The 20,683-nt window shown below is 34.7% G+C and overlaps 1 protein-coding gene across 1 annotated transcript in view; it reads left to right on the forward strand.

Annotated features, from left to right (window-relative positions):
* Positions 1–20,683, forward strand: part of TMEFF2 (transmembrane protein with EGF like and two follistatin like domains 2) — a 260,153-nt gene that overhangs the window by 200,102 nt on the left and 39,368 nt on the right. The window contains exons 6-7 of the mRNA XM_003940807.4: positions 2,148–2,296; positions 3,032–3,091. Coding sequence (XP_003940856.1) covers positions 2,148–2,296; positions 3,032–3,091 — 209 coding nt within the window. The remainder of the gene's footprint in view (positions 1–2,147; positions 2,297–3,031; positions 3,092–20,683) is intronic.

A 20,683-nucleotide genomic window follows, 5' to 3' on the forward strand; every position in this document is an offset into this window, starting at 1 on the left:
TAGTCACTTCTCCACATCCACTCTGTAAGGACCAGAAGCTCTTTGAACATGTAGGCTGCTCCTGATCTCAGATTTTCAGATGCCAGGAATCAGTTGAGGTAGCAATGTCATGTTCCAGTAGCTTGTGATCACATGGCATCATCAAAGCTGAGGTGGGAACACTGCTCCTCAGTGAGTTAAGTGTTTAGAGATGGTTGCCATCTGTTCTAGCTATTTGTTCCTAAATAGGTAAATGTAAAAATAACCAGGCATTCCTAAAGCAATTCTCCTACAAAAAAAAAAAAAAAAGTTAAGTTCATTAGCACATTTTCTGCCAGCATTTTTAAACAGCAATCTAGGTAATTCTGACACAGATGGTCTAAGGACTACAGTTGTAGATGCACTGGTATGTAGACAAACCCTCTCTCACTCAATCAGCAGATGGATCAAGCAGTGAATCCCAGGAATTGAATCTGGTGCCAGGATGACTACTTAAGAATATAGAATGTTAGCAGCTACCCCAGATTTACTGGGGCCCAGAAATCTGCTTATGAATCTAGATATTTAAAAGTTCTCCAGGAGATTCTAGTAACACAGTCTGTGGTATTAGAGAGAAGGGGTTGTGTTTTAGCTTCACAAATCTGTGAGTCCTTATTCCACAATTTACGATTGTCTAACCTTATGTAATATTGCTGGTCTGTAAGATAGCTGTTGCGAGGATCAAATAAAGCAATACATGTTGAAAGTCTAGCATGTAGTAACCTGCTTGCCGTTGTATGCCTAGCTCTCAGTAAGATATATAGAGGTAAAAATGTGTGTCTCATGACTTTGAGAAACGTATAATCTATTTACAAAAACATCATAAATATTAATAAAAATTTAAAATATGAGTTTATATTCTAAAGTTGTAACATGTTTATACACACACACCAAAAAACACACAAGATACGATATTCAGAATAATAGAGAAGTATAAAGACATAGGAACAATCATGTAAAATTTGCTTTAAAATGTTTAATTCTTCTAGCTTAGGTAACCTAATTCTCATTAAATCACCAAATTTTTGTTTAGATTACAGAAAAATATTAACATCATGAGTGGCAATCAACTTGTATTTATTATTTTATTATTTAAAATGAGAGGTAGAAAAATAATGGTGTATACCTGGGAAGGGGGTTCATATATGCTTACAGGGGCCTAAGACAAGCCTGAAATTGTATACAGAAGCATTGTTTATATGAATATGGTCATTTCTGGGGAGAGATCCATACTTTCATTTTTCCAAAGGGTTTTGTGCCCTCCTCAAAATGTTAAGGACCACTGAAGATTTCCATTTAACACATTTTATGTACATCCTATTTATACCAAATAAATATCACTCCAGATTGCTTGCCAAATAATTGTTTGCCTTCTCTGAACTATCCTCTGAGTCAGTTTTCCACAAGCTTTAACCATTCGAATATCTCAAGAAAAGAAGGAACAGTAAGATTCAATTTAAGAAAAATCTAAAGCAGAGTTCCATGACTACTTCAGCCTATTCATCTTCTGCAGACATCAGCATGGAAATTTAGGTATATGTTTTAAAATTTCCAGGACAGGGATTAACTGACGATCATCTTTTAGTTTTTCCTTTTCCTTTCTTTTTCTTTCTTTTTCTTTTTTCATGAGACAGAGTCTCTGTCACCCAGGCTGGAGTACAGTGGCACGATCTCGGCTCACTGCAACCTCCACCTCCCAGGTTCAAGCAATTCTCCTGCCTCAGTCTCTCGAGTAGCTGGAGTTACAGGTGCCCTGCCACCACACCCAGTTAATTTTTGTATTTTTAGTAGAGACGGGGTTTCACTCTGTTGGCGGGGGTGGTCTCAATCTCTTGACCTTGTGATCCACCCGCCTCGGCCTCCCAAAGTGCTGGGATTACAGGGGTAAGCCACTGCACCTGGCCCCTTTTCATTTTTCATTCATTGCTCAGCCTTTGGAATTATTTTCCATTAGTTCTGTGTTTCTTTTCTCCTCAGGTAGAAAAGTGGAAGAACTTCCCTGGAAAGATACAACTCAATTTTACCAACTTGCATTTTGTCAACTTAGCAATTCTTTCATTTGTGTTTTATTTATAATGTGGTAACAACACTATTGGTGTTACATATGTTTATTTACCTCTTTTTTTTAGGTGTGTGTGTAACATTGACTGTTCTCAAACCAACTTCAATCCCCTCTGTGCTTCTGATGGGAAATCTTATGATAATGCATGTCAAATCAAAGAAGCATCGTGTCAGAAACAGGAGAAAATTGAAGTCATGTCTTTGGGTCGATGCCAAGGTAATGTTCACACCAAAATTCATTTCAAAGAATGTTTTTAGTCTTCGTGCAAAAATAAAAAGTGAAGAAAACTCCTTATTAGACAGCTATTCCATTTCCAAAAGGCAGGTTTTATTTACAATAGATAGGAGAGTCTACTGTAGTATTTGTGTCAATTATAGTAGTTTGAGGGGCTCTCAGCAACAGTCCAGATCTGTCTCTATACAATGGAACTGTGTTTTTACAATGCCACAAACAAGAAGCTAATATTCACAAGATAGCAGACGTTTTTCTTGCAAAGGGAAAAAAGAAAGTCAAAAACATTTTTAAAAGAATCTAATAATTTATTAGACATCCTTGAAATTAAAAGCAAATAACTCCATTTTCATGTATTGATTCAGTACAAATATTTAAAATGCATTTTTAAAAGCAAGAGGTACTAGAATGTTCTATTGTCTTTCTTGTTCTGAAGCAAGCATTTTTTTAGTTTTTGATTTGTTATTCCTTTGCCCAATTTTTCTCAGTTAAAATTGTGAACCTTTTTCTTGTCTCAAACTTTAGAAAGCTCTCGTCATTCTATTATTTGCTCTCAAATAGAAATTGACATTGTGAATCTGTCTTTGCATACAGGTTGCTTAGAACTACTGTTGCAAAAATTCCTTAATTGCAATGAAGATATTGTTGGAGAAATATATGTTTGACATTAGATATTCAGGAAACAGTTAACTAATTTTCATTGTTAATTTTTTTACACAGATAACACAACTACAACAACAAAGTCTGAAGATGGGCATTATGCAAGAACAGATTATGCAGGTACATAATATTTTCTACTACAAAATGTGAGCACTTCTATTAAAAGAGAGTACTGGGAAATGGTTGTTTACCACTTATTTCAAAGCAAACCTTACAAGACTTCTAACATGTGCTAGTCTTCTCTTGCTTAGTTCAAGCTTTCAGTTTTTGTTGAAGCGGAGAAGACCTACCTTTTTTTGCCATAGTTAAAGCAATTGTCAGAAATGTCACTAAGATATAATTAGCTTGCTTTGACAGTGCAAATGGTACAAATAACAAAACATTTATCAAATTAATAGTATCAGTGGAAATCAATGCAAATTTTGGCAATATATTGTAATAAATGCAAATGTTCTTGTTTAAATTTCCACAACAGTTAACAATGAAAAGTTTGCTAGTCTCTAAAGATCTAGAAAGGACAGCTACAAATAATAATGCTGGTTGTCTTTAAATGCAAAGTTAAAAAGGCACATATAGGTTTTTTTAATACTGAATTCTTTTAACTTATTTTGCAATTAAAATGTAGTTTCTCAGACATGCAAAATTATAAGAATTTGACATAAAATAGAAATCATATTTAGCAATTATAGAATTTCACTTTGAGGAATGTCTCTAGATAATCTAACTTTTCTAGAGTGAGAAATAACTCATGGGTATACAATTGAAATTTTAAAAGATTCTTAAATTTTATAGAAATTTGGGACAAAACATATGTAAATAATATTACTGAGGTTGATAATGATATGTGAAGATTTTTAAGCAGAGCTTTTCATTTAGCTATTAAGCAGTTATATCTAGATTTGTGGCAATTATTGAATCAAAAAGAGTTGTTCCTTGTCTTTTAAAAAATATACTACCATCTATTCTTCCTTTCTGAAATTTCATTTACTTTAACAAAAGGATAAATGTCTATGAAACTGAAAAAACAGTCAATACACTTATAGACATCTGAAATCTCTTAGAATTTGGAAACAAAAATTATTTTTATAAACATTTTCCATATTTTATCTTAGTGTTTTTCAATATGTAGACGGGATTTTTTAGTGCTAGAAGACAGAAATTATCACGGACAATTATACATGTAAAAACATTGGTTCTACTATTATATAGCCATTCCCAAAGCATCCAGGAGAGATATTTTTAGATATTTAAAAAGAGGAGAGATCCAAGATGGCTGATCACTAGCAGCTCGGGATTGTAGCTCCCATTGAAAGCACAAAGAACGAGAGGACGCCACACCTTCACGTGAATTCTTGTTGCTCACGCACCAGGAGATTCCCAGCGGAGGAGCCCCATGGGTCGCCAGCGCGACTCTTGTGACTGGCGAGGCGGTTTTGCTGGCACCTCGGAGCGTCGGTTCTTGGTGCAGAGTCAGAAAAGCACCATCAATCTTAACGCCACTGATTTAGTCGGTGCAGTGGGTTGCTCAGATTTCGGCTCTGAGAATCAATAAATTGGACGTCCACTTGGAAACCCAATTGCAAAGACGGTAATTATAAAGACCACAGATGGAGAAATCTACAACGAAGAGAAGAAAACAGCCAAAAAAGGCTGAGAATACCCAAGATCAGAATGCCACTCCCTCAGCAGGGGACCACAGTTCCTCATCAGCAACGGAACAAGGCTTGATGGAGAACGAGTGTGTTCCAATTACAGAAACAGGCTTCAAAATGTGGATAATAAGAAACTTCTGTGAATTAAAAGAACTTGTTCTAACCCAATATAAAGAAACTAAGCACTTTGAAAAAAGGTTTGACGAAATGTTAACAAGAATACACAATTTAGAGAGGAATATAAGTGAATTGATGGAGCTGAAAAACACAATATGAGAACTACGTGATGTATGCACGAGTTTTAACAGCCGAATTGATCAAGCAGAAGAAAGGATATCAGAGGTCGAAGACCAACTCAATGAAATAAAACAAGAAGACAAGATTCGAGAAAAAAAGGATAAAAAGGAACGAGCAAAGTCTCCAAGAAATATGGGACTATGTGAAAAGACCTAATCTACGCTTGATAGGTGTACCTGAATGTGACGAACAGAGTGAAATATGTTTCAGGATATTATTCAGGAAAATTTTCCCAACCTAGTAAGGCAGGATAATATTCACCTCCAGGTAATACAGAGAACACCACAAAGATCTTCCTCAAGAAGAGCAACTCCAAGGCACCTAATCGTCAGATTCACCAGGGTTGAAATGAAGGAGAGAATACTAAGGGCAGCCAGAGAGAAAGGTCAGGTTACCCACAAAGGGAAGCCTATCAGACTCACAGCAGATCTCTCGGCAGACACCCTACAAGCCAGAAGAGAGTGGGGACCAATATTCAACATCCTTAAAGAAAAGAACTTTCAGCCAAGAATTTCACATCCAGCCAAACTAAGCTTCATAAGTGAAGGAAAAATAAAGTTTTTTGTGAACAAGCAAGCGCTCAGAGATTTCATCACCACAAGGCCTGCTTTACAAGAGCTTCTGAAAGAACCACTACACATAGAAAGGAACAAACAGTATCAGCCTTTCTAAAAAATACCAAAAAGAGCATCAGTATAATGAAGAATTTACATCAACTAATGGGCAAAATAGCCAGCTAATATTAAATGGCAGTATTAAACTCACATATATCATTATTAATTCTAAATTTAAATTGACTAAATCCCCCAATCCAAAGACAAACAGGCAATTTGAATAAAAAACTAAAACCCATCAGTGTGCTGCATCCAGACCCATCTCATATTCAAGGATACACAAAGACTCAAAACGAGGGATGGAGAAAGATTTACCAACCAACCAGAGAGCTAAAATATGTAAATAAAAAGCAGAAGTTACAATTTTTGCCTCTGATAAAATAGTCGTTAAAGCAACAAAGATCAAAAGAAGCAAAGAAGGGCATTATATAATGATAAAAGGATCAATGCAACAACAAGAAGAGCTAAAGATCCTAAATATATACGCACCCAATACAGGAATACCCAGACATACGAGACTAATAAAGAGACTTAGACTCCCACAGAATAATAGTGGGAGACTTCAACATTAATATTAGACAGATCAATGAGACAGAAAATTAACAACGATATCCAGGACTTGAACTCAGATCTGGAAGTAAACGTAATTAACATTTATAGAACTCTCTAAATACACGAAATATACACTCTTATCAGTACCACATCATATCAACTTAGAAGTTTAAACGAAATGTTGGTTGGCTCCTTGTTTGTTATTCTCTTCCCTCATTTTCTTTTATGTCTCCATTATTAAGGACAATTATAGGCATACCCATATTTAGACTGCATTCTAGCCCGGGCAATAAAGCAATACCCCCATCCTCTCTCCCTCTTCCTCTTTCTCTTTCTTCCTCTTCTTTATTCTTTAAAAAAAAAAAGAAAGAAAGAAAGAAAAAGAAAAGAATAGTTCAGTGGTCTATAAGTTTGGAAGAGCTCATATAAACAAATGGATCTTCTACCCACAACTTCTCACAGCTTTTATGTTCGTTATAAAATACTTAAGAGATATGCATCTTTTATTTATTTATTTTACTTTTTGTTGTGGAGAATTTCTAATAAAGGTAAAATACACAAATATAGGCTCTATAGCATACTGAACCCACATGTACTCATCATTCAAGTCCAGTGACTAATCCATGCCTAAGCCAGCCCTGTCCTCACCCCTGTCCTTTTTCCTTACTTTCAAAAATCTGTGGAAGCAAATCCTGGAAATTTCTTCCTTTCATTCATAAATACTTCAGTATGCATCTTGAAAAAAATCAATTATTTTTTAACAAAATTACAATACTATAATCATGCCTTTAAAAATTATGAATAGTTTCTTGTAATAAACAGCTTTTTTAACAAAATTGATTGATAAACAATATATTTTTGTGGCATGTTTTGTAGTATGAATGTTTTCAAGAATGTACTTAGTGATATGCTGATCCACAGAAATATTATTAAAAATAATAAAAGATAATGGGAAATCAAAGTCTGAGGCTAATTGTGTATATTTTAAATTTTAAATGAAAATAAATGTAAATTTTACACATTTATTATAAACAATTATATGTTTACGTTATGATAAGCCACTGCTACTAACTGCATTTAAAATACCTTTATATCTATTTTGCAAACTAATTCATTTGGAAAAATCTTCAAAAATGTAGCATTTATGTTTATCTTCTTGGGTGAACCATCCATCTTTGCACTCATAGAAAAATCAAATCTCTCCCTGAGAATTTTGTTCCTGAAACAAGAACTCTTCAGGTTGATTAGTGTCAATATACAAATATATATGCATTTATAAAATTGTTCCAATAGATATCATAATAGAATCTACCAGTCTCTCAAAGTCATTTATTTGCATGTTAATATTTTGCCGATTTTCAAAGAGATTTGGAAATTGAATTTTTATTCCAAAAAGTATTTACATATACGTTTGGTTTCAAACAGATTATCTCTAATGTTCAGTGTCAATGTTCTGAATTGGCATTTTTTTCCTATCTTATTGCTTTATTGGGCATCTGGGGGAAAAAAAGAATATATTTTTAAATACATGCAAATGAAAACTCTTCTGTCACTCAGTGTAGTCCAGGATCTTCTAGTTTGGCATCAGATTTATCCTGCAAACTCCAAAGAAAAACTTCTAAGATAAAAGTAAATTTTAAAAATACATGTTTGTTGAAATCCAAATTTAAGACAGGAACAAAGATACTGTCAATTGAAGCTTGTAATTCCTAATTAAACATTGATCGTATACTTCAAGATTCTCAAAAAAATTATTTTAGATATCTTTATCTTCATTAATGTTTTCATCAGTATACAATGTATACCCTCTTTAGAAATCATTTAAATAATAGTCGTGTTCCTCAACATTTCCAGGCTTCCAGTAGTATTTGCAATTTCTTGAATTTGGGGACACAAACTTTGGAAAAAACTAAAAGGAACAAAATAGAGAGTCTATGTGTCATTGTCCTCTTAATTTCTATTTCACATGCTAAAATCTGTCCAAGGAGGGAAAACAGGAACTGTCTGATTCCTATTCCTCGAAGTTTGCTGTGTGTTCATAGCTCATTTAATGTCATAGCCACTTCCCTTGTTAGACACACATTCATGGACTCTCCCACCAGAGGGAAGTAGGGATCTAACACACTCTCATTTGTCCTTTGTATGTCTTGAATACTATAGATTAAAAACCTTTACCTGTCACTCCCAGTTTTTTTTTTTGAGCCTACTTTAAGAGCTGTAAATAAAATAACATGTTTCTGGAAAATTTAAAAAATGGAGATCTTCTTGAAAGAAAGCCTAAATGTTAAAACAAATTAATTGTATCTCATTTTTAATGTCAGTTAAAAGAGATCCCAGCAAGGATCAGCAGGAGGTGAATTATCAAAACGTACGATAAATGCAAACTAAGGAAGCAATACCTTCAACAAAACTAACACATGCAGTAGACTGGAGTGTGGTATACTTGCTCAGAGATGTGAATTCCATGATCCTCAAAGGCATATAAATGTAGTCAGTACCAGGAAACCAAAGAATTTGCTCAATCATCCCTGCCAGTATTACTTTCTGGTTGCATCTGACTTGGGTCTCTATTCTGCCCTGTCTCCTTTAATGAGACCCAAGGCGTTACTGAGTTCTGAATAAAGGGCGTGGGATCTCTTTGTTTCAAAGCCCAGTGACAGGACACCTGTCAGATGAGTTAAACAGTCTATTTAATGTTATTCTCCCTTCATCAGTATAAGACTGGGGCTTAGGTTTAGATCTGTCTCTACACCCACAGAAAGGTTCGGGACACACAAGTTTTACAAACCCACAAAGCTAGGGCTTTCCAGGCTTTTCATTGTTTTAAATTGCTAAAATTAAACTCTCTTTCTGGAAGTTTTTAAATAGCAAATGTTTTACACCTCTTGAAATTCGCAACATTTTCTTTCATACACGTGTGTGTGTGTGTGTGTGTGTGTGTGTGTATATATGTGTATATGTGTGTGTGTATATATATATATATATATATATGCACCTTATGTATTCTAATGAAAAAAATTAAGTTCAACTATTTGTTTTTCTTTATCTAGTATATATACATATATATGTATATTGCGTGTGTGTATATATACACACACACATATATATACACATATATATATACACACATATATACACACACACATATATGTATATACACACGTATATATAATACATATATATGTTCTGATTGTGTTGTTTTTCTGTCTAAAAGTTTGGTCATGCTTCAAAAAAAAGTGGTTATATTTTTTTCCAGTGAAAAGATACTTAATTTTATAAGTTGCTAGATATTTTATAAAATGAAATCAGACAACATTGGTTTTAATTATCTAGAAAATAAAATATTTTTCTTTTATGACATCCTATACCAGTTTTCAGAAAGAGTTGGCAGTGTTTTATAATTAAAATACATTCAAGGAGATTGTTTAAATAGAAATTGAAAACATAAAATCAGAATTGTTAAAGAAAATAAATATACCAGCAACATACTCTATTACACTTACTGCATTTAGCCCTAAGTTTCTTGGCAACCAATGTAAAAGGAGAAATTATGGTTGAATCAATTCATTGAACAAATATTTGCAGAGTCACTGCTATGTTCAAGCCACTGTCCCAGGCTTTACAAAGGTGAACAAATCCACACAGGTCACTGCTGAATGAAACTTAGATTTTTATTGTCTGATAATAAGTTCAGAGATGAAAGACAAAGTTTATCTATGCTAAATTATAAAGGAACTATTTAGCATAGATCTTTCTACAAGGCATCACTGGAAAACATAAAATGAATAAAATCTTCAACAGTGTTTTTCACAAAATATGCCAAGAGGTTCTCTGTATGGCTGGAAATTTTTAAAATCAATTTTTGACAACATCCTAGAGCATCACATTAAAATATGTATAACTCAAAGACAGCGTTTCTGTGGTAGACTAAAGTAATGACTTTCATTTATGTGTATTTCCAAATTGGAAAAAGTAAATAAATAAGAGAGAATGGAGGAAGTGACTAAGAGGAGGAGCACGTTTAGCTTATTTTTCTCATGCATACATAGGTTAAGCAGGAACAGAATTAATATTAAAATAAAGACTATGCCAGATTATAGTGTATAGGTGGGGAGATAATATTTCCCCTGCTTTTAGTGGCTATTCATGAAAAATGTAAGTCCCATATTTTGTGTCTTGGGAGGGGAGACAGGGCCTCCCTAGATCTGAGTCTAGCGACAGGCCTGTGTGGAGTCCCTGTGTTTACTTTTTGAACATTACACTGTGGCAATTCATTATCTCCTATAATATCAATTTTTAGGAAAATTTCCATTCCTTAGCTTCAAGCAATAATTTATTCATTAAACCCAGGTCTGAAATATGGAAGAAAGAAATCAGAAATAAACAGTTAAGCCAAATTCTATCCATCCTATTAATATTCCATCAACCCATTTTTCCACATTAAGAGGAAGCTGACATCTGGAAAGGGTATCTAGATATTCTAAGTGAATTGTCCTAATAGCTTGTTCTCTGTAGAAGCCATTGCAATTTAGGAAGCCTTTTCAGATATACTGTCTCCTTCAGTCTTCACAACAGACATGTGAAAGAGATACTGTATGCTTTTGACAGGTGAGAAATGAGGTTCAAGGAGATTAAGTAAAAGGAGTATGTGATAGAACTGAGGTTAAAACCATAATTGCTAATTCCGGAATCCAGCAAGTGTGAGGACCAGGGAAGAAGTGTCACTACCTAACAAGTCCCAGCTTTGGGGCATACTCTGCACTCTGAGCGTTAACCATTTGGCAGTTTCAGACTCAAAAATATTTCCTCATGATGTTATGTTGTGTGAGATGCTTGAAAGAGTTACTCTTTTCTTTGAATTCATGTCTATATATTCTAAGCATCCTATAAGTGCTATAATATTTACTTTTAACTTTTTCCTTGTTCTGTTTCCTATCTCTCCACATAGACAAAACAAATGGAAAGTGTTTGCTACCAAGTAAATAAAAATTGCTAGCTTTTTTGTGATACATTATAGTTTTACAAAGATTCACTCACATTGCTTTATTTGTTCTATGTCAACCCAGTAAAGCACTAAAAGTACAAATATTAGAGGAAATAAAATTGAGTCTCAAAGAAGCTGAGTGGCCGACCTGAAACTGGATGCAGTATTTTAACATATTGACTGCCTACCTGTGTAAATAGGGTTTTTGCTTGATTTACTAATATTTACCTTGATTATGCCTCCACTCTACATATATAGGCATGAACATCAAATGATTTCATATTTGTAGCGTGAATTGATTCAGTCATGTGGCAAAAACCTACATTTAAAATGGAAGCTTTTTCCATTTGCTCATGAGCACAAGGAGTATTTCAGCAGAAACCACGTTTTGTCTGGGCCAATAATTTGATCTGTAGGAAATAAATAAATAGCAGCAAATGCAGACAGCAGCTCGTAGCACAAATATTGGTATCAACAGTGAAATAAATAAAAATGTTTGCCCAGGCTATTACAGTACCACCAGACTAGCCTAGAATATTTAAGCCTAGGAAATGAATTAAGATGTCAAGATTTTTTCAAGATTTCTGAAAGGGAAAGTGTCTCTATGCAAGTATTTTTCCCCTCTGGGATTTACATTAGAGTGCTGCAAAATTCATAAAGCTTTCTATGAACTCTAACTCACAATTTTTCCTGCTCTCTTGAACTTCTGTGTTCTCATTGTTTTCTTCATAAAGTCATGTAGCCAGTCATCTGTAATATTATGTTATGTTCATGGTTATAGATAAACACAGAAATGGTATTTGCAATACAGATGAAGATTTTCCACTGAAGAGTTGCCTTGGGCCCTGGTAGACACTCTGGAAAAGTTTGTATTTATGCCTCAGTTCATAAACGCATCCTGCATCATTTATGTGCACTTTTTCCTATTTGAAATGCTCCTTTCAGTTACAAATAGTTCACCTTGCAGTGTTACTTATCTCCTCTTCCCGGCCATAGGTGGGCAGCAGCTAGTTTAGTGGTTGTAACCACAAGATTAGACAGGATTGAGTTTAAACAGTGGCCATGCCATAGTTGTGATTTAACCTTGAGTCAATTAGTTGAAGCCTCAGTTTCTTGATCTGTTCAATGGAGATAATAAGTCTACTTCCAAAAGATTGAAGTTGAAATTAAAAGGCATCATGTAAGGCATTAACATGCAAATTGGCAAGCTAGCTAACTTTCCTTTTGGTCTGAAAATGGAAGAGAATTGATTTTTATGGGAAATGGAACACATTTTATGAAATATAGTCTGTTTGTATGTGTTCAGAGTTTTTATACATATATTATTCTTTATGGACTCATACAATTACAAGAAGTTTCTGGATTTTTTTTTCCTACCCAAGTCATATAACATCTTGTTGCAAAAGACCTTGGCTGACTTTTTAATTCATCTTTAAAGAAATATTTATTGAATACTTATTTATAAGTTTTTAGCACACTAACATGTCTACATTTTCACAAAGGAATTTTCTGATTTTCCTCCAGTCCACATAATTTATGTATGGTATATTTAGATCACATAAAACATTAATAATATGATTACAAGATTATTACAACATGAAATCCAAGTAGAAATTTAGTAGGAAGACATAGCATATGACACAACTGCAGGATGATGATATCATATGCTTTCTTCAGTGTAACCTTTAAAGTCCATGGCTTATACTCCAGTGCATATATTTTAAAAAGCTACCTATTCATTATTTGAAAAAAAGGAATGTGGTATATGGAAATTTATTTCTGTTTATGTAAAACGTTATTTTCACTCAGAAATGTTAATGTTCACATGTCAACATTTCACACATACACCCCGCAAAGAGATCAAAACAAATGTTTTTCATGAATTCATAGTAAAGAAAAGACAAGTCTATTTAGCATGGAAGATGAAGAGAAAAAAGCTATATGAGTTCAAACATCTATATAATTGCTAGTGAAAATGTTGTTATTCTCTACGTTAATTTATCTTTTTACCTCAAGTGTATTTTATCTCCATTCCTAGGAAGGGTAGTATAAGTACAGGTAGAATGTGAAACTTAAAGAGTAGGATATATCCCAGTGCTCTGTAGAATATCAAGGCACAATGTTTTCCATAAACCTAGTAAATAGAATTAAAGCCATTTCAAACAAAAACAAAAACAACACATACACACACACACACACACACACACACACACACACACACACTATTCTGAGCACTTTGATTTGCTGCTGTTGTTAAAGACTCTGCCATCTTTAACAACTATATGAGCCCACATTATCAAAGGTATTAAAAACTCAGTTCTCACATCTTAATGATTTAAAATTATGTATAATCAACTAAAAATGTTTTTAAATATCTACAAAAGAAAGTCTCTCAGAGAAATTACATTTCTAAACAGTTGTTTATTTCATAGGCATAGTTTCCTCCAGTTGTTCATTCAGAAAACACTCTTTTACCTTTGAACTTGGATCTAATCAAAAGAAATCGAACTTGTGGACCGAACTCCAGGCATAACAAGAATGTGGAAATCAGTGCTAAGGCTTGAGGGAAGTGGTGGCTTAGTACTCTAAGACTAGTAATGAGGATTAAGGAGGACAGCACTCCACCTCTGAGTCCTCAAATGCAGAGGAGGAGAGTAGAAAATACAGCCACTTAGTGGGAGGATAAAAGAGGTTTCATATTGTCAGAAAAAGCTAGTGCTTCAGTATGCAAGAAGAAAGATGAGAATTTCAGTGCAGCACCTGAGGCTAGTAGGGAATTTGCCAATTCTGGAGCACAGTTTTGGGTGAGCTTTGGGAAGTTTTTGGAAGTTAGGGGCAGAGAGATGGGCTTCATCAAGGGCCGAGAACCAACAAGGGCAGCACATTGCGGGTGTGATGACTTGGTGGAAGATGGACAGCTGGATAGGATAATGCCAGAATTATATTTTGGATATTGACTAAATTCATGATAAAGGCAGGTATGGCTCTCAGACTTGTAATCAGATATCTAAATTTTCTCTGAGTGTGGTGGCTTTCTCATTTACAAAGAGAGAGGACTACCTAGACAATTTACACCCTCTGACCAGTGTCTTCTCTTCCTCGAGTTGAATTACCTGAGAAGCCCAGTTATAATGAGATTACTTGGTGAGCCTTAACTAGAGCATATATTCTTTAAATGTTTAAGGCATCAAGCTAAAACAGCCTGATGTGAATGACTACAAAATAGGGATACCACTGCCCTCAAATTAGGATGAATATGTGTCCTTGGCCAGAACCACCTCCCTTACTGTCAGAACTTGCTCTAACATTCTTGACCTGACTGTCCTTGGTCTGAGTTTCCATTTCTGGGTGGCCTCCCACCCAGTTCACCCATTTTCTCAGATACAGTAAATTTAATCAGGATAAAATTGAGGGCTAGTCTCACAGAAGTCATTTTATGACTTTAAGCCTGAGCCGCTCTGGGATCTCTAGCTTGGTATCCCCCAAGAAATGACCATTTTAGTATATATCACAGTCCTTATTAGATTGGTATGCCCTTTTGCAATGGGAAACCTGCAAATGTTTTTACACAAAGTTCACTTTGAAAGCCATTTTTTAACATATAATTTAAACAAGTTTGGCGAATAACAAAGAAAAATGAATTTTTTTCTTATGGTAAGTCAGCATTTATGCTAGCAAATGCCTTTTATGGTGACATTGTTAATGTTTAACTTGATAAAACACAGACAGAATAAGTGTATTAATTATCTTGTATTTCTGCAGAGAGTTGTTGATGTATTATCAATGTTTGTTGGTGTTACATAATGTTCCTGTAAAATATATTTCATACAGGAAAAAAAAAAAACCTCTGCCTTTAATCTTTCTTTCATGTTTTCTGAGGTTGAAAGCTGTGTGTCATACATTAGAAAACTCCCTCCCAAGAGTATGTCTTTAAAAATTTCATTTACTAATGAAAATAAATGTGTTTAGCTAAAATAATAATAATAATAATGTTTTAAGTATTCAGAAAATGAAGACTAAAAACAAGCTCCATTTGTCCTCTAGAAATTAAGTATTACAGAAAGACCATGTTGTTAGTCTATAGACTTTAAACCAACAAGCGATCAGTGTTTTGTCAGGCAGTACACATCCAAATTCACTTCTGCAGACTGGTTATCCATGTACTGTCAAAATTATTCTACAAATCTTGCACCACTGGATGTTTTTCCTGTTTACTTTTCTATTATCTAAAGAGCACCAGGGAAGTTGAAGTTTCCCGTTGTTTGAAATAATCTCTGAGCTACCCCCACACCCCTAGCCACTCACCCATTCCCTAAAGCTGGCACATACACTTGTGTTATTGATTTCTGATTTTTAATGAAATATAGCTATAGAAGCATGAGAAACAACCAACAGGCAGACCAGGGAAACTTATCTGTAAGGTAGTTTAAATAAAGTGTCCACATTGTCTTCTATATGCAGAACAGTAAAGAGTAAGCATAACATTCCATCAAGAGTGACAGGCAATTATTAACACTTACGTATCTAAGTAGATTGTCAGTGCTATATTCTAATAATGAAGCTGGCTGTTTTCTGCAGCTTAGCACACTTCCAAGCTGTTCATCGTAGCCATGAATTGAAAAATGCTCAGGAAACACAGCTAATTGTAATGTTATCCTAAGAAAACCATTATCATCTTCATTATAATCATGATTATCATCATTATAATCATCAGGAAAATAATACCACTGGAATAGTCTCATTTTAGTTCATTCCAAAATCACCTAGAAATTATATGTGTGTTATCTGTTGTTTTGGATTCTCTACAAGGCTATTCTCCAATGATATGGATAATCATATTTTTAATTTCATTTGGATTTTAGAGCAAATGACTTACAAATTGCATTTTATAGGAAAAAGAGCTTGGAGTAGGATGCAGAACTTTTGACTTAGTCTCATTTCTATTCTAATTCATCTAAACTTAGTTACTTAGCCTCTCAGAACCTGTTTTCTCATCAGTAACTTTTGAAAATAAGATTAACCAGCCTGGGCAACATGGTGAAACCCTGTCTCTACAAAAATCACGAAAATTAGTTGGGTGTGATGGCATGTGCCTATAGTCCTAGTTACTCAGGAGGCTAAAGTGATAGGATCATTTGAGCCCCAGAGGCCAACGTTGCAGTGAGTCAAGATCATGCCACTGCGCTCCCACCAGCCTGGGTAACAGAGTGAGGCCCCGTTTAAAAAAAAAAAAAGGAAAAAGAAAATAAGATTCTGATGTTGTCTTTCCAGCTTTCAAAGTCTATACAAAGTATATAGCTTTAGTTCAGAAACCATGATTGAGGGGAAATTGTTGATCATCATTTTAGGGCAGCGGTTCTCAACTGGAACAATTTTGCCTCCATCAACCTTCCTCCTCCGCACTTTCCTCCCAACTCCCATTCAGGGGACACTGGCAATGTCTGGGGACAGTTTTGATTGTCTGGAGAAGGGGCAGGGGTAAGTGCTGCTGGCATCCGGTGATGGAGATCAGAGATGTGACTGTACATCCTGCAATGCACAAAACAGCATTATCCAGCCAAAATGCCAATCATGTTCTGTTTAAAATCCTGCTTTGCCGGTTGTGGTGGCTCAAGCCTGTAATCCCAGCACTTTGGGAGGCCGAGGCGGGTGGATCACGAGGTCGAGAGATCAAGACCATCCTGGTCAACATGGTGAAACCCCGTCTCTACTAAAAATACAAAAAAAATTAGCTGGGCATGGTGGCGCGTGCCTGTAATCCCAGCTACTCAGGAGGCTGAGGCAGGAGAATTGCCTGAGCCCAGGAGGCGGAGGTTGCGGTGAGCCGAGATCGCGCCATTGCACTCCAGCCTGGGTAACAAGAGCGAAACTCTATTTAAAAAAAAAAAAAAAAAAAAAAATCCTGCTTTATGGTGCTAGAGATTAGGGGAAAGTACATATTAGGTGAGGTCTAAAAGTTAGGTGTGGCATTGTGTAGTTGGCCTACCTAAACATTTCTCAATTTTCCTGTTCCCCAAAAGGAGATAAAATCCCAGAATGAAGATCACCAGCTTAGTCCAAGATTCTTTTCATCTTGCTGCTTCAAACACACACCTACCCATTTTCTTTTAAAAAGAAAGATAGTTGTCCCAAAATAGAAATGTAAGGTTTCACAACCAGGAGGCAATAGTATCTGTCTCTACAAAGGCTTATTTGAATGCTGAAAGTTCATCTGGCTAAAGAAGTTGTTTTTCTTTTAGTTACAGATTATGGAGGAAAGTCTCATAGACATAATTGGATCGCTTATGTTATTCAGTATTCCTAACTAGTATTTGCATAACTTGGGTCCCTGCTTTGCTTCTGTTCAAAGCCCTGTCATCTTTTTGTTCATTTTAGCTACTTCTTACAAATTCTGACTAAATTACTGAACAAATCACTGACTGTTTGAAAGACTGTTTAATGGTGATTTTTAAGGAGGCAATAGCAACCATTTCAAAGGTGCTTTTTATCTGGGCACTTCCTCTTTGTACATTTTTGTAAACTTTGGCTCATAGAAATGTGTTTAAAAACAACTGTCTAAATTCTATTAAAACACTCAATGGCCATTCTTAAAACTGCTGTGTTCATGGAACAAAATGTTTGGTATGCCATTAGAACTCAAGTGCTCCTGAAAACTTTCATAGCTGAAGGAGATGGGGAACCAGAACGGGTTCTTTCATGACCACTTAGTACACAGCTCTACTGTGTCACATTCTTCTGGGAAGGACAGGAATGTGCAATACAGTCAGGTGCTTCCCAGGCACAGACCCTCCTTGGAACAGGAATAGACCTTACTTTGTTGGTGTGTTGTCTTACCTATTGAAATAAAGTTATTGGTCTTGCAACAAGGACAATGAGGATATTTGTTTAAAACGACAGCTGAAAAAATAGCAAAGACAACCGGAAATGATAAATGAGCAGGCCTTTGCTACAGTAATTACTTTAGTATTGAAACAAATGAATAACTTTCACAGCAATGTTATTTTCTGTCTTAGATTATACTACTACCTATTCATAAAGTATGTGCACTATTGCCTTTTTACTGGGAAAAAATATCCAAGAAGGAGGAGTTGGTTAATAAATTGTCTTATAAATTTGGGTTAGTGTTTCAAAAAACTTACAATGTCTTATGAAAACAGACTTATCTCTAAAAGGTGGGACAGTTGTTTTGTTTTTTATCTTCACTAGTTTTATGCTAAAAGTCATTAATAAGAAACTGAGGTAAATCCCTCTGATATAGACTTGTTAAATAATATATATTTATCATCGATTTTGCGAATGTTATTCTGTATGTAATTTGTTAGCTTCTACCGAAATGTTTTGGTTTTGTGAAAAATACATGGGACTAATTATAAAAAAAAACCTAAATTCTAAACCTAGCTGCTAAATTTATAATTGTTATATAACTTCTCTGAGAATCTTTAAAATAAAGATTGTATCTATATCTTTTTTTTTCTTTTTTTCTGTGTTTCAGATATGAAAGCGCTTTGTGAGATATAACTCACTATGAAGTTGTAAGGAATTGTTATTGGCAAAGATTTAGGATATGGATATGCCTCATTCTGTTTTTCATATTGTCATCAAATTTGTATTTTCTAGATAGAAGTAATTGTTTGATTTGGGTAGCATAATTTGATCTAATCTTAAGAAACTTCAGACTGAAGAGTATTAAATTCTACATTTTTATTTTACCATTTTTATGTATCAATATGTTAACTGGGTAAGATTTTTAAAATTAAGTGATAAGGATGATGAACTCTTTTTTTCATATATGTTAATATATAGAGAGAGCTTCAAATCTATGCTCCAAGCAGTTATGTTCCCCACTGATTGGCTTAAATCTCATTCAAGCTCCATTCCCCAAAAGCATAAGGGCTGTTTGGAACAACTCTTCATATTATTACAATGAGTTTTTTTCCCCCTCCCTCATGTGTTTCTAAGTAATAGAAGAGTTTATTGGGCTCAACATGTTTAGAGTGTTTCAGCATGTGAGCACGGTGTATATACTATGTTAGTCTAGGATGATATTATTTAGCCTCGGAAGAGAAATCTATTACATAATTTGAATGTAATAGTAATGCAAATTAAATTTATGAATTTAAAATGTTACGAGCATATTTTAAACCCCATCATTCCTACATTTCATTCCCTCATTTCCGGGATTTCATTGAGATTCTTCTCAATCAATAGAAACGTGAACTTTTCTAGTATTATCGAAGGAAGGATTTGAAGTTGTGGCTCTTGTTCTCTCTCTGGGTAAAGAGAAAGTAAGGAAATAACCAACACAGTCACTGGTGTTCATGAAGATTAAATTCCAACCCGTCCCCTCATATAAATGAGCATTTATCCTGTTTTTAAATTTCTTTTGAGAAATTTAGATTAACTTTGGAAAAACAGATTTTCTAAATTTTCTTGATTACCTAATGCATTAGCTAATACCCCTTGTATAAAAATGAAATTTTTTTTTAATTAACAAAATTTTTCACTGGACTTGATTTCCAAGACTACCCTTTATTACTTTACGAAGAAAAATAAAAGAAAGAAGACTGCAAAGTTTGCCTCCATCATTTATATTACCTTTAATTAACATAATATTTTCAGAAGACGGACTACTAGGGGTTTAGCAGAATAGATCTACAAACTATTATTCAACTTTGGATTACATTTTGAGCCTTGAAATAACATAGTTCATTCATTGCTATATGTGACATTTTAAAAAGCTGAGCAAACAATGTTATTCTTGGAAAAGAAAAGTTCTTTCTCACTGGATTCACCATTTGGAAACAATATTAAATGGATTTGAATCAGAAAATTGTCTTGAAAAACTTGAAATGAATATAAACATTAGGCAGATGATCTCACCTCTTATTTCCTGTTTTAGTCTTGTTCTGTTTCCTTTGAGTGGCTCTTAATATTCATTCAAACATTGTATGTGTTCAGATGTATCCCAGAGCCACAGTTTGCCTCAGTTTTGTCAGAGCCCAGGTTTACTGCACTCTGTACTTCAGAGCTGTGAAAGGCTCCTATGCCCTGGAGTAGACCCTCTTAATAAGAGGCATGTCATAATCATTCTACCAGGCACTGTCATCTTATATATCAAGAACACTTGTACATTTTACTACTATTTCCTCACCTGTAGAAAGCATATGGTGCTTTTAGGTGACTAAAGTTCTGCTGCCTTACCCTTCAGGCAAAATTCTTACATTCCTTATAGTGACAAAGGTTCATATCCCTTTCTGCCCCAGGAGGAAAAAAAAAAAAGACTAAGATGCATCATTAATCATGCAAACTGTCTACTGCAACATTGCCAAGAAAATGATCATCCTCGTACTACCCATCAATATTCCTGACACTTGTCTAAAAACTCAGGTCATGCATATCCATCTGCCTTTAGAGAAGTGGCAATGTGCAAACACCCTTCCACTATTTTTAGGGTCATGTTAAAATTATTCACCACCTGCCTGTCAGTTCATCCAATTTGTCATATTATCCTGATCTACCAGTGTCTGCTACTGGTCATTCCTCTTTTGCATTGTGTTTTTAAAGCATTAGAGCAGGCGTCCCCAAATTTTTACACAGGGGGCCAGTTCGCTGT

This window comes from Saimiri boliviensis, chromosome 5, assembly GCF_048565385.1.
Source record: "Saimiri boliviensis isolate mSaiBol1 chromosome 5, mSaiBol1.pri, whole genome shotgun sequence".
Taxonomy (NCBI): domain Eukaryota; kingdom Metazoa; phylum Chordata; class Mammalia; order Primates; family Cebidae; genus Saimiri; species Saimiri boliviensis.